At 52.3% G+C, this 13,109-nt stretch overlaps 2 protein-coding genes across 3 annotated transcripts in view; both read right to left on the reverse strand.

Annotated features, from left to right (window-relative positions):
• Nucleotides 1-5,684, reverse strand: part of Ankrd39 (ankyrin repeat domain 39) — a 14,756-nt gene extending 9,072 nt beyond the window's left edge. For both annotated transcript variants that reach the window (XM_013019830.1, XM_013019829.1), the window contains exon 1: nucleotides 5,560-5,684. In XM_013019830.1, coding sequence (XP_012875284.1) covers nucleotides 5,560-5,659 — 100 coding nt within the window. In that variant the 5' untranslated portion in view covers nucleotides 5,660-5,684. The remainder of the gene's footprint in view (nucleotides 1-5,559) is intronic.
• Nucleotides 5,685-7,052: 1,368 nt separating this feature from the next.
• Sema4c (sema domain, immunoglobulin domain (Ig), transmembrane domain (TM) and short cytoplasmic domain, (semaphorin) 4C) overlaps nucleotides 7,053-13,109 on the reverse strand; it is a 13,044-nt gene continuing 6,987 nt past the window's right edge. The window contains exons 3-15 of the mRNA XM_013019728.1: nucleotides 12,683-12,902; nucleotides 12,340-12,402; nucleotides 12,115-12,213; nucleotides 11,861-11,957; nucleotides 11,634-11,750; nucleotides 11,385-11,536; nucleotides 11,130-11,305; nucleotides 10,685-10,829; nucleotides 10,371-10,593; nucleotides 10,163-10,275; nucleotides 9,070-9,227; nucleotides 8,913-8,980; nucleotides 7,053-8,749 (exon numbers count right to left, since the gene is read on the reverse strand). Coding sequence (XP_012875182.1) covers nucleotides 7,920-8,749; nucleotides 8,913-8,980; nucleotides 9,070-9,227; nucleotides 10,163-10,275; nucleotides 10,371-10,593; nucleotides 10,685-10,829; nucleotides 11,130-11,305; nucleotides 11,385-11,536; nucleotides 11,634-11,750; nucleotides 11,861-11,957; nucleotides 12,115-12,213; nucleotides 12,340-12,402; nucleotides 12,683-12,902 — 2,461 coding nt within the window. The 3' untranslated portion in view covers nucleotides 7,053-7,919. The remainder of the gene's footprint in view (nucleotides 8,750-8,912; nucleotides 8,981-9,069; nucleotides 9,228-10,162; nucleotides 10,276-10,370; nucleotides 10,594-10,684; nucleotides 10,830-11,129; nucleotides 11,306-11,384; nucleotides 11,537-11,633; nucleotides 11,751-11,860; nucleotides 11,958-12,114; nucleotides 12,214-12,339; nucleotides 12,403-12,682; nucleotides 12,903-13,109) is intronic.

Genomic DNA, 13,109 nt, shown 5'->3' on the forward strand with positions numbered 1-13,109 from the left:
CTAGCCTTGAGCTGAAGAGTTGAGGGACAGCACCCAGGCCCAGAGTTCAGGCCCCACAACCGGACCCAAAAAAAAAAAAAAAAGACTCCCATCTCCAATTAACCAGCAAACTTCTAGGCTGGTGGCATGGCTCAAGTGATAAAGTACCAGCTGTGAGGGAAAAGGATAAGCCAAAGCATAAGCCTTTATGTTCAAGCACTGATACTAGGGAAAAAAAACAAAAAAAAGTAGGAGCCAGACATCAGGCATGGAGCTTCACTCCTTTTATCCTAGCTACTCAGGAGGCAAAGGCAGGAGGACCATCTAGTCCAGGCCAACCCAAGCAAGAGACTTCCTTGCCTCAAATAAACTTCCCCCAAATAAGCACGCAAAACAAAGATACAACAAATGTGGTGGCTCAGGAGGAAAACTTCAAGTCAAGGCCCAGCAAAAAGGAAATAGGAAAATTATGGTCCAGTTGACCCTGATCAAAAAGTGAGACCCTATCTCAAAAATGACCAGAGCAGGAGCTGGGAAGATGGCTCAGCAGTAGTGTTTGCCTTGCATGCATGAGGCCCTGGGTTCCATTCCTCAGCACCACATAGGCAGAAAAAGCTGGAAGTGGCGCTGTGGCTCAAGTGGTAGAGCGCTAGCCTTGAGCTGAAAAGCAGCGGGACAGCGCCTAGGCCCAGAGTTCAGGCCCCATGACCGACCAAAAAAACAAAAACAAAACGGAGCAGAAAGGGCTAGAGGAATGGCTCAAGTAGTGGAGTATCTGCCTAGCATGCATGAAGCCTTGACTTCAAACTTCAGTACCACCAAAAAAAAAGCACTGAGATATGTGGCACATGCTTCACTGGAAGTGTAGTGGTCTAAGCTGCCCCAGGCATAAAAGGGCTGATCTAGACCCTATTAGAAAAATTACTAACACAGGGGCTGGGAAGGTGGCTCAATGGTAAAGCGCTTGCCTTGCATGCCTGAGGCCCTGGGTTCCATTCCTCGGCACCACATAAGCAAAAAGAAAAAGGCCGGAAGTGGTGCTGTGGCTCATGTGGTAGAGCGCTAGCCTTGAGCTGAGGGACAGCGCCCAGGCCCAGAATTCAGGCCCCACGACCGGACCCAAAAAAAAAAAATTACTAAAACAGAAAGTGCTGGGGGCCTGGCTCAAGTGGTAGATAGCTGCCTAGTAAGCACAGGCCCTGAATTTTAACCCTAGTACCACCAAAAAAATAAAATAGCCAGGTGCCAGTGGCTCACACCTGTAATCCTACTACTCAGGAGGCTGAGATCTGAGGACTGAGGTTCAAAGCCAGACTGGACAGTAAAGTCCGTGGAACTCTTACCTCAATAAACCACCAGAAAATCGGAAGTAGTGCTGTGGCTCAAGAGCACTAGCCTTGAGCTGACGAGCTGAATGACAGCACCCAGGCCCAGAGTTCAAGCCCCGCAACTGACAAAAATAAATAAATAAGATAAATAATAAAGGGGGAAAGGACTGAGGACTTAGCACAAGTGGCAGAACACTTGTCTATCACAAGGTCCAATTTGAGAAGGGAGTTGGGGAAAAGGACAGGAAAGAGAGAGAAGTTATAAACAGTGGGTAGGGGTGGCCTCTCTGATAAGGTATCATCTAACAAAAAGGAAAGAGGCATAATTTGGATAGATGTGTGAAGAATGAAGAAACTAAAACAATCAGATCCCTTGACTTATGCAACTTCGGGCTGGGAAGTTGGCTCAGTGGTAGAGCGCTTGCCTTGCATGCCTGAGGCCCTGGGTTCAATTCCTCAGTACCACATAAACAAAAAAGAAAAAACCCGGAAGTGGCACTGTGACTCAAGTGGTAGAGCGCTAGCCTTGAGCTGAAGAGCTGAGGGACAGCGCCCAGGCCCAGAGTTCAGGCCCCACGACGGACCCCCCAAAAAAGAAAAAAAAGACTTAGGCAACTTGGAGGAATGGGACCTAAGTGTATCTGTATTACCTACCCTCAGGGAGCAAACACCCCAAGCTACCAATGTTATAATCTGGATCAGTCACAAAAGCTAGCTGAGACAAACTCTGTAAGTTAATAGTAATAATATTTGAAGCTGGGTGTGGTCGTGCACCTGTGTGATCTCAGCACTCTTGGAAACTGAGGCAGGAGGATCAGAGTTCAAGGACAAGCTGGGCTATATAGTGAGACTCTTGTCTTAAAAAACCCTGCAAATCTCAAATACTAGAAAAGGATGCTTCTACAGCTAGCCAAGGCAATGTAAGAACATCCCACAAATGAGCATCTCAAAGACCAGTGTCTGCCAAACAAAAAGAAATCCACCAACATGAGAACATCCAGAAAATACCAGCAGGAAAAGGGATGGCTCAAAATTAGTCATTAAAGCATTAAACAGTGATGTCTAATGTGCTCACAAAGCTGAAGGACAGAATCCACAAATCAACAGATCATTAGGAGAAAAAAATCAAAACACAAAATGAGATTTGAAACTGGGTACCAGTGGCTCACTCATGCCTGTAATCCTAGCTACTCAGGAAGCTGAGATCTGTGGATTGCAGTTCAAAGCCAGCTCGGGCAGTAAAGTCTGTGAGTCTCTTATCTCCAATAAACCACTCAGAAAATTGGAAGTGGTGCTGTGGCTCAAGTGAAAGAGTGCTAGCCTTGAGCTGAGGGATAGTGCCCAAGCCCAGAGTTCAAGCCCCATGACTGATCCCCCCCATCAAAAAAAAAGAGATCTGAAACAGAAGTATGTTAAAATGTAAAATCAGCAAAATAAACAATGAAGGGCTGAGCCATACAGCAGGCCCAGCGGAAGTGAGAATTAGAGCTTTGGAATTCACCCAAATGCAACACAAAATGACAAAAAGAAATGCATTAAAGAGACATAAACACAGAAGACAGAATGAATTAAAATATATTAAAAGGCAGGGTACTGGTGGGTCATGCTACCAGTAATCCTAGCTACACAGGAGGCTGAGATCTGAGGACCACAGTTCAAAGCCAGCCTGGGTAAGAAAGTCTGTGAGTCACTTATCTCCAATTAACCACCAGAAACCTGGAAATGGAGCTATGGCTCAAGTGAAGGGCTCAGGGACAGCGCCCAGGCTCAGAGTTTAAGGTGCACAACCAACAACAACAAAAAAGAAGATGGGGTTGGGAAGGTGGCTCAGTGGTAGAATGCTTGCCTTGCATGCATGAGGCCCTGGGTTCAATTCCTCAGCACCACATAAGCAGAAAAAGCCAGAAGTGGCTGAGGAAAGGAACTTGTCAATCTGTAATGTTCTGCTCGCCTTAAGCTGAAGAGCGCAGGAACAGCGCCCAGGCCCAGACTTCAAGCCCCACGACCAACCAAAAAAAAAAAAAAAACAACCATTGAAAGGAGTTATGGGGGTGGGGTGGGGGGGAGCATACTTGCTATAACCAGAAATAACATCTAAAAATTACCCAAGCCAGGTGTATAATCATAGCTATTCAGAAGGTTGAGATCTAAGGATGATGGTTCAAAGCCAGCCCAGGCAGAAAACTCTTTTTTTCTAGTCAGTCATGGGGCTTGAACTCAGGTCCTAGGTACTGTCCCTGAGGTCTTTTCGCTGAAGGTAACACTCAACCACCACAGTGCCACTTCAGTTTTCGGTGGTTAATTGGAGATTAATTGGAGATAAGAGTCTCATGGGGACTTTTCTGTCTGAGCTGGCTTCAAACTATGGTCCTCAGATCTCAGTCTCCTGAGTAGCTAAGATTACAAGGCGTAAACCCAGCCTTCCGTGAGACTCATAATTATTCAGAAATAATGAAAACCATTAGTCCCCAAGTGAAAAATTATATTAAATCTCCAGGAGGATTAGTAAAACAGAAGTTAAAAGTTATGCTGGAGGCATGGCTCAAAACAAAAACATTCATCAAAGACCAAAAATTATCCGGGTGCCGGTGGCTCATGCCTGTAATCCTAACTACTCAGGAGGCTAAGATCTGAGGATCGAGGTTCAAAGCCAGCCCAGGCAGGAAAGGCCGTAAGACTCTTATCTCCAGTTAACCACTAGAAAACCAGAAGTGGTGCTGTAGCTCAAGTGGTAGAGCGCTAGCTAGCCTTGAGCTGAAGAGCTGAGAGACAGCACTCAGGCCCAGAGTTCAAGCCCCATAACCGACTAAAAATAAAAAAATTAAAAAGACCAAAAATCAGATTATCAACAGTTTAGGTTGTAGCAAGTACAAGCAGATAATGAAATTATATTCCCAAGACTGAGGAACTTGTCAACCTGTAATGCTCTGCTTTGCACTCACTAATGTCACAAATGTGAGGAAGAGTAAATAAGGAATCCTCCATGGAAAAAGAAAGCACACTATTAACAGTATTTCTAGAAGAAAATGAAGGGAAGGGTTGTGATTTGAATAAACTCACCAAAACAGAGAAGGGTCTTTGCAGTGTGTAGAAAACAGATAATGAATAAACAAGACAGTGTCAGGTGGTACAAACTGCTTTGATGAGCAAAGTGCCAGGTGTAACAGTAAGAAAGGGCAGGACCTGCTTTCACAGCAGGGGCACAACTGACATTTTGGCCAGATTCTTCCTTGGAGAGAGCTGTTTGGGCACGGTAGGATGTATGCAGTACACACAAAAATGGCTCGACATTGTCAAAGGCCTTTATGGAACTGACATCTCTAGAATGTCTCAACTCAATAGAATTGAGATCAGAAGGCAAGGCATCAGTTAACTTACAATTTGCAAGAAGTTCACTCTCAGGAGACAACACAGCAAGAGCAATGAAAGACCCTAATCAGGAAAAGGTCTTGCATATTTGAGAAATCAAAAGTCCAGTATGGCTACCAGTCAGTGATTGATGGAAGAACATCATACATGAGAACTGTATAAGGATAGAGAAATAACAGTAGGTAGGCATTAGCCCTCACAGAGCTTTGTGGGCCACGAAAGGAAACTTGAATTTAAACAATGGAAAAGGCAATGATTTGTTTACTGTCTTGAAAAGGTTACTCTGGCTGCTAGGTGGACTACTGCCCAGAGGTGGTCAGTGGGAGAAGCGTGGAATGGTTATGACCACATCACCTGATGACTGTGATTTGGACTCCACAAGCTGCAGGGTGTGGTGCAGCCGCTGCAGCACGGCAGCACAGCGGTCCCAAACAGTCCTCCATCCTGGAGAGCAAAATGGCTAGGCTGTCACCTGTCTGGAGATGGTTGCCCGGGCAGAAAGCGCGCCCGAGCGGCCAGCCGCCAGCTCCCCAGGCCGCGCCGCGCCAGCCTGGAAGACCCCCGCGCTCGCCGGCGCCGGCGGGCGGCTCCCAGGTGAGTTCCCCCGATGAGAGGCCGAGCCCGGCCGAGCCACTTTGGGGGGGGGGGTGTTCGATTGAGGTTATCTGAAAGGTTTTTGGACACCGATGTCTTAGCTTTCTCGCCTGCACGAGAAGCGCGGTGTCCGGTGTCGGAGGCCGCGTCGGGTCGCAGGCGGGATCCCAGCTACGCGGGGCTGTGGGCTCCGCCCCGGCCGCCCTCCCGCACCAGGCCCCGAGAGCGAGACTCGGCCCGCAGTCCATAGGACCGCCAGGCCCGGGGAGAGCTCCCAGGCCCGCCTCACCCCTCTCGAAGTCCATCTCCTCTAGCGTCTGCTGCACGCCGGGCACCGCACCAGAGTGGGAACAGCAGGACCCGTCCGCGCAAGGCCGCGGTGCCGCCATCCCGGCTTCCACTCTCGAGCCCAGGCCTCGCGCGGCCAGGCCGACGGATGCAGTGTCAGTTCCACTAGTCTGGCCAGTCGGCGTGCACGGTAGTCTTTTCAGTCCCGCCACCTCGCCTGAGCTGACCAATCCAGCATCTAGTTTTTAGGTCCAGAGCCAATCGCGTTGAGGGGTGGGACTTGCTGCTCCGGGCCGCGCTCTGAATGCCGCCACGAGAGGGCGCGCGAGGCTAAGCGAAGGGAAGAGGCGCTGCGTGTTGGGACGGGACTGTGCGGGATGGAAGGCCGCACCGCCCATCCCTGTAAGGGATGCCGACCAAAAGCCAAACTCAGCCAGGAGCCTTCACGCTGGCCAACATCCAACCTTCCCGACGCTCTTCCCGTCCACTGCCCTTGTCCCACCAGACACTCCGGAGAACGGGTCTCTTTGGGCCCTCCCCCCCTCTTCGTGCATCTCCCAAGGCTCAAGGCGCCTGCGGGCGGTGCAGCGACCGCGAGAAATCACTCAGACACTCCCTGCCCCCTCCCGCTAGGTTACTTGAAAATCCTGTAGGGAACCAGTGGCCATCTTGTCCTGTGACAAGCCCCGAGGACAAGCCAGGATCAAATTCCGTCCACCCCAGAGTGGACGTTTAGATTATCGGGTCAGTCTCTAAGTATGTATTTCACATCTTATGGATTGACATCCGCAGGCTTGCGTAGTGTCTTGTATGTGTCAGAACTAGCCTTCAGAACCCATTTGGGGAAATCCTGGACAGTGGCCTGAATATACAGGGGCACCTCAAACCCACCGCCTCCATCCTCGGACATGGATGAAGTAAGTCTGCGCCCATTGGGGGCTCTCAGAAATCCAGACTACAACCCGGTTGTCTTGGGAGACCTGTACTGGCCCACTGGGAGGGCCAGGGGCTTGGAACTCGCTGGGTGGCAATATGGAGAAGCCCATTCTCTACATGGTGGATCAGGCATTCAACATGCATTCTTGGAGGTTAGGCTAGAAGAACTCTCCTCTGCTAGTTGGGACCCCCAACCTCAACACGCAGCCACACACCCCAGAGTTGCTTCTAGGAAGTCCCCTCCTTTGGACTCTGCACCACCCCTTCACCAGTTCTGGGAAGACAGGCCTCTCCTCCTCCCCCAGTGCCCTGACTTCTCCCTCTGGCCAGAGCCCAAGGTTGGCTCCCTTGGGGGCTGTGGCCCTGGTTCCCAGCCCCATAGGCATCACTGTGGGAAAACGCTGAATTCTGGGCTGCCCTCTCCAGAAAGGGGCAGCGTAAGCATGGGGCAGCTGCTCTGGCTGCACTGAGAAGGGAGGATTCAGTCCAGCATTGCTCAACCCCAAGACTCCTTCCCTCTTGGTACGGATAGGTTTTAGTCCAAATATCTTTGTCCAACGTTTCATTTTGTCCATTTTATTTGTCCATATAAAAATACTCAAATATTTACAACAAATAAATACGTAGGGACACAATAAATTACACTGTTAGGAGCCCTTTTCGTAGGGCTGAGAGAGGATGTCAGTATCCACAGCATGCCCACCTTTTCCCTCCCCCTCCCCCACACAACCTTTCCTAGCCCAGTATGGGAAGAGGACAAGTACAAAATACCACTGAACCCAGGGGCCAAGTGGGAGGCCCCGCCCACCCTTCCCCCCAAACACACAGGAGGCTCCATCTCCCTCCCCCCACCCTAAAGACATTCACAGCCCTAGGAGCAGGACCAGGCCCATCCAGAGCCCTGCACTTCCCCCAAGGGGTATAGCACCCTGCTTCCCCCACTATGTACATGGCTGCCCCTAGCTGGGGACAGGTGGGGGTGAGGCAAAGTGATCCAACCCCTTCCCCTTCATAGCTCCAAAGACTCACCAGGAGGACCCCAGGCCAAGGGAAGACTTAAAACAGGAAGGTTATGCCGTACATCCACCTTCACACACACACACACACACACACACATACACATACACTCACACTTGGACACACACAATTTTAAAACTTCTGCCTTGAAAAGTTTGGCTGCTGGGTCCCATGTGGCCAAGATTCACAGAGGAACAGGAGCCTCCTGTGAGGCTGGTGCCCTGGTAAACCACCAGAAGTGGCAGTGCCCATGCTGAGCAGGTCCTCATGGCCAGGCGGGTGCTGGGCAGTGCCTGTCCCAGGCAGAGCAGGTGCCCGTGCCATGTCCCTGAGGTAGCTGGTGCCTGTGCAAAAGTAGGAGCTGCACCTCCTACGTGCCCCCGCCGCCAGTGCGGTGGGGGGCTCCCCTCATACTGAGGACTCCTCGGGGTTGGAGTCCGGCAGTGGCTGGCGCTGCTGCAGTTTTCGCCTCAGTTCATCAGCAATCTCAGGCAGGGGGTTGCCCAGCCCTCCCCGGTCCTCCCCTCCTAGTTGTAAGCGCACGTAACCATTGGCATTTGAGTTCCGCCCACCCCCCAAATGAAGCCTAGTCGGAGAAGGCAGGGGCTGGCCAGGGATGCCAGGAGGTGGAGAGGGCGGCCCGCCCCCAGGCTGGCACCGCGCGTGTCCAGGCACAATCTTGAGGGAACCATCTGAGTAGTAGTATCCAACAGGATCCCAAAGTTTCTCATCGGTTTCCGAGCCAGGCCGAAAGGGGGGACTGGTGGGTTCCTTGGGCAACTCCAGGGGATACACCAGGGTCCTCTCTGTTGCCTTGGCACCTTTTTCCAGCTCTTCCCGCAGTCGCCGGCGCAGTGACAGAACAAGCAGCAACAGCACTAGGCACAAGGCCCCTAAGGCCACCACAGCCAGCCATACTAACCCTAGGTTTTCCAGTGGGGCCCGAGCCTCTAGGGTCACAGACGGGCCTGCCACAACAGCCACAAGGTAGCCTTCAGCAGCCAGCCGCGCTCCTTGCTCCTCTGAAAAGCAGTGGTAGGCCCCGGCATGACGGGGCTGAGCAGCCATCACCACGAGGGCCTGGAGTTGGGCATCGTAGAGGAAGGAGCCAGGCTGTTCCACAGGTAGATCTCGGCCCCCAAAGGTCCAATGGGCATGGGCCAGGTTGGAGGAAAGACGGCAGGGCAGCACCAAGTCTGTGCCTGCTACCACTGTTATGTTTTTGGGTGTTAGCCTGACTGTAGTGGCAGAAATGAGAGAGAAGAGTTAGTGCAGTCACCCCAGAGTGATGAGAGGCAAAAGTTCTTCTCATCATTCTTCTCACCACTAGGATGAGAGGCAGAAAATCCAGCTGTGGTCTAGGGCCCATCCCAACTGGAGGGGCATAAAAGGGTAGCTTACCTTTCTTAGTGTGCAAGTTACAAATGCCTGAGGTGTCCAAGATTGTCACATGCTGCATCAGCAGGGATCTGGTAGAGGAAACAGGGGACGTCAGCAGCTCAGCCCCACCCACTCTGCCCTTCCCACCTGCAACTGGCACTCAGAGAACCCATCTCACCCGGAGTGGCTGCCTACGGCCACACAGCGGCTAGTGTTGACATTCCAGGCACAAAAGGGGTCCCGTGCCAGGACACAGTCCACACAGGAACGGTACTTCAGACAGTCAGCCAAGGGCAGCTGTACCAGTTGTGAGCGAGAGCCCGCAAAAAGCAGTTTCTGCAGGAAATTCAGGCACAGGAGGGTCAGGGACGCCACATCTGTGGCAGGGCACGGTAGGGAAAGATGACAGTCCTGCAAGGGACCAAAAACACAAGCGGCATCCCAAGGAAGGAAGCAGAACTAAGACCTGCAGATGGAAACCTTAGTCTTGAAAAACTCAAGAGGGCTGGCTTACAAGTCAGCAGTCTTAAGCACCTTACAGACATGACCTTATTAGACAGGGGCAGCACGCTTGTGAGGCCAAGATGTAATCTCTCTCTCTCTCTCTCTCTCTCTCTCTCTCACACACACACACACACACACATGCAGCCTGAACAATAGCACCAGGACAGCAGAAGGTGTTTCCTTGTTTGAGTGGTGCCTGCCAATCTTTGTTTATTCAGCCCCACACTTTCTTTCTGTTGTTATTCTGTTATTATTTCATGTTCTAGCGAACAATCCTGAGTCACAATAGCTGGTAAAAGGCAAACAACTAGAAATCCAGAGGGTGCTGCAAATATGCCAGAAAGAAGTTTTGCATGGGCTAAGAGCAAATGCCAACGCTTCAGGAAGTGTCGAGGAAGTAGAGGGTCTGGCCCAGACACTCACTGGGGAGTGGAAAGAAGCTAACATCACAGGTCTGGCCAACAGGAGCATTATGGCAGAGGAGGGTGCAGGCAGAGTCTGGCCCACCTTGGAGAGACCTGATGAAAGCCTGAGAGCAGTTGCCAAGGCTTGATTTGGGGAATGCAGCCCCTAGGGACCACTATAAATAATGGCCCTGGGGCATGCAAACTCCCTTATGTTAGCACATGCTTACTTCCTGGAGCTTGCCTGAGCTAAGCAAGGTGTTCTGCACAGGCCAAGCACATGTAAAGGAGGAAAGCAGACATACAGAGGGCGTGAGACACATGGTACTAGGGACAGTACTGTGCAGGGCCTAATTTTACTACCTTGCTCTGAGACAACACCAAGCTTTCCACAGGCTCCTGGTCAAACACCTGCAGCTCCTCAATCAGATGGACCCAGGACCCCAGGCTCACAGCCTTCAGCAGCCAGCCATCTCCTGAAGCGTAGGGTGTGGGAGGCATATGTAAGTGACAGGAAGCAAGGCCCTGGGGGCATTTTGTCTCCCTACCCTGGGCACAGCTGGACACTGACCTGTGCCAATGAACAGCACTGTATAGGTGGTTCCATCAAGCCCTGTAACCCGGTCAGCCACCAGGTGAGTGAAGTTGGTATCCTTCTTCACAAGCAGGGGGCGGCCCCACCGAGGCCCCACCTGTTCCTCCATCAGCGGGTGCTTCTTGATGAAGTTGAGGGTGTTGTCAGGCAGCTCCAGGGAACTGGTATAGCCATGGTGGCGATGCCAGTTGTTGATGCACTGCATGGGGTCAGGGTGAGGGAGGAGCCATCAGCCAGTGGAAGGGCACTGGAGCTGACCACAGGAGCATGTGTCCCTCCCTAGGACTCACCGAGCCAGGCCGAGGGCTGGGGACGGGGTCAGTATAGCGGCCCCACTTCTGGGCTTGCTCATGGTACTCCTTGTAGGGGCCCTCGAACACCCGCTGGATGTCTTCCAGCTGATACTCACAGACGGCTGACAGGTCCACATCCCCCCTGTGGCAATGCGGGAGAGATCTCTAGGGTTAGGTTTGGTGTTTACCTTCCCCCATCTTTCCCCAACCTCCAAGGCAAGCAGCAAAAAGGCAGAGTTCAGTGCAAAGGGCAGAAGAACATAGTGACAGTTCTAAAGGGCCTTTTGGGGCAGGGCCCTGTCCACCTCCTCCAAGGCACTCAAAGGGAGGCACAAGTTCAGTGCTCTTGGCTACTAGCTACTTAAGACTCGCTGCAGGGCCTCACACCCCTCTAACCTGAAGACCTGCTCCTTCCCACCCCAGGGATTCCCAGGTCACTCACCAACGTGCTCGAAAAACCCCAAAGAAGGTAGTGTTGTGCCAGGAGGCACCCTGCAGGGTATGCATCGCCCGTAGCTGGTTGAAATAGAGTTGCCAGTTGGGAGCGGAGCATGCCAGTCGCGCCTTTAAGAATGTGGTCCACTTCTTCTGCAGTGTCCGTGCGCCTCCCATGTCACCCTGGCAGATAACATGGCTGGTCAGCCACTGCCAGGCAGCAGGCAGGGTTCCTAGGGCCCACTGCTGCAGGACTCAGTACCTTACATACACGGGCCACACGAGCCACCACCTGCTCAGCATAGCAGTCATACTCCACTGCCCGCTCACTGAAGAAGAAGTAGATCTTGTCATCATCTCCTGTGAAGCTTCCCACACTCTCGGGGACATAAGCAGAACCTACAAAGTGGGGCTCTGCAGCAAAACAGGAAGGTCAGTGGCCAGTGGCGGAGTCCACAGCCCTCACGGGGTCTCCCATGCTCCGCAAACCCAGCTACACTGCAATGCTCACCATTGAGCCAAAAGGCCAGGTACTCTGTCTTCATGGAATGATGGGGTCCCATGTTACGCAGGATAACGGGCTCTGTGCCCAAGAAGTTGTTAAGCGTTGCCGAGTATAGCTCACCATCTGTGGGAGACGCAGGGTCAGCTAAGACCAGAAGCACTGGCCCACAAGAGCCTACAGGACCACCAAGTCCCAGAGCACCTGCCCTGTCTGCGTCAGGGATAGCTACTCACCCACAAGTAGGCCAGTGTGGCCCTTAGCTGGGTCGTAGGGACACTTCCCCTTCCCATCCTCAAACTCTCCATTCCCCAAGGTGAAGGTGAGTATGTCCTAGGGGTAAGGGAGGAATGATGAGAAAGGGGCACAAAGCAAGGCCCCTCAGTGTCTAGGAGACCACAGTCTGTGGGTCCAAAGAAGGAAGGGCACAAAAGACTGGAGAGCAATGGGGCAAGAAGTGTGGACACCCAAGAGGAAAAGTGACACTCACGATATAAGCACACTTGGGCTGGAAGGCATAGGTACCACAGACGTAGAGGTGGGAGGCATTGTATGGCTGGAGGAAGCGGATGAAGTTGAAGCACTCAGTCTAGAAGAAAAAAGTCTCCAGTCAGAATATGAGGACCAAACGTGGGACCATGAGTGCCAAGAATGGGAGTGAGGCCAGCACATGCCCTGAGAGGCCCAGATGACGGGCAGTACCCTGAGCACCTACCTGGTTGCTTTTCCCTTTCTGGATACATTCAGTCTTCTTTTCAGCAGGGGCCTCCCAGGAGATCTGGGGACAAAAAGGAGTTCATCAGCAATGACAGTTATGTGCGGGGCATGTGCCATCAAACAGCTTGCAGCTGCCACACGAGGAATGCCAAGTGGACTGTCCCTAGCGTATAAGGGCTTCGTTCAGTGGAGGACCATCCCATCATGGCCGAATCCAGAAAGTACCATAGGAGTGGGAGAGCAACCTGCTAATCTCAACTAGAGGGGACAGCCTGGGCAAGCCAGGCCTTGGGGTCCTGCCCTCATCCTGCCTGTGTGCCTCCCCCTGCCCCACCTCTCACCACTCCTTGCAGCTCCAAAGCCTCCACGCTGAAGGCAAACAAGGCCTCCCGGGCCCCCACGTACAGGAGCCCCGACCGCTCTGTCAGAGTCAGCGTCAGAAAGTCCTGGATGCCCGTTTGGGAGAACCGCCGCACAATGGTGACCAGCTCTGCATGGACAGATACAAGTACAAGGCAGGAGTGAGTAGGCTGTGGATGGGCAGGCAGGTTCCAGGAATCCCTATGGTTATTCCAGCCAGGTGCCAGTGACTCACACCCGTAATCCTAGCTACACAGGAGGTTGAGATCTGAGGATCACAGTTTGAAGCCAGCTAGGACAGCAAAGTCCTTAAGGCTCCTATCTCCAATTAACAACCAGAAAGCTGGAAGTGGAGCTGTGGCTCAAGTGGTAGAGCACTAGCTTTAAGCAAAAAAAAAAAAAAAAAGC

The sequence above is a fragment of the Dipodomys ordii genome, unplaced genomic scaffold (assembly GCF_000151885.1).
Source record: "Dipodomys ordii isolate 6190 unplaced genomic scaffold, Dord_2.0 Scaffold47, whole genome shotgun sequence".
Taxonomy (NCBI): Eukaryota; Metazoa; Chordata; class Mammalia; order Rodentia; family Heteromyidae; genus Dipodomys; species Dipodomys ordii.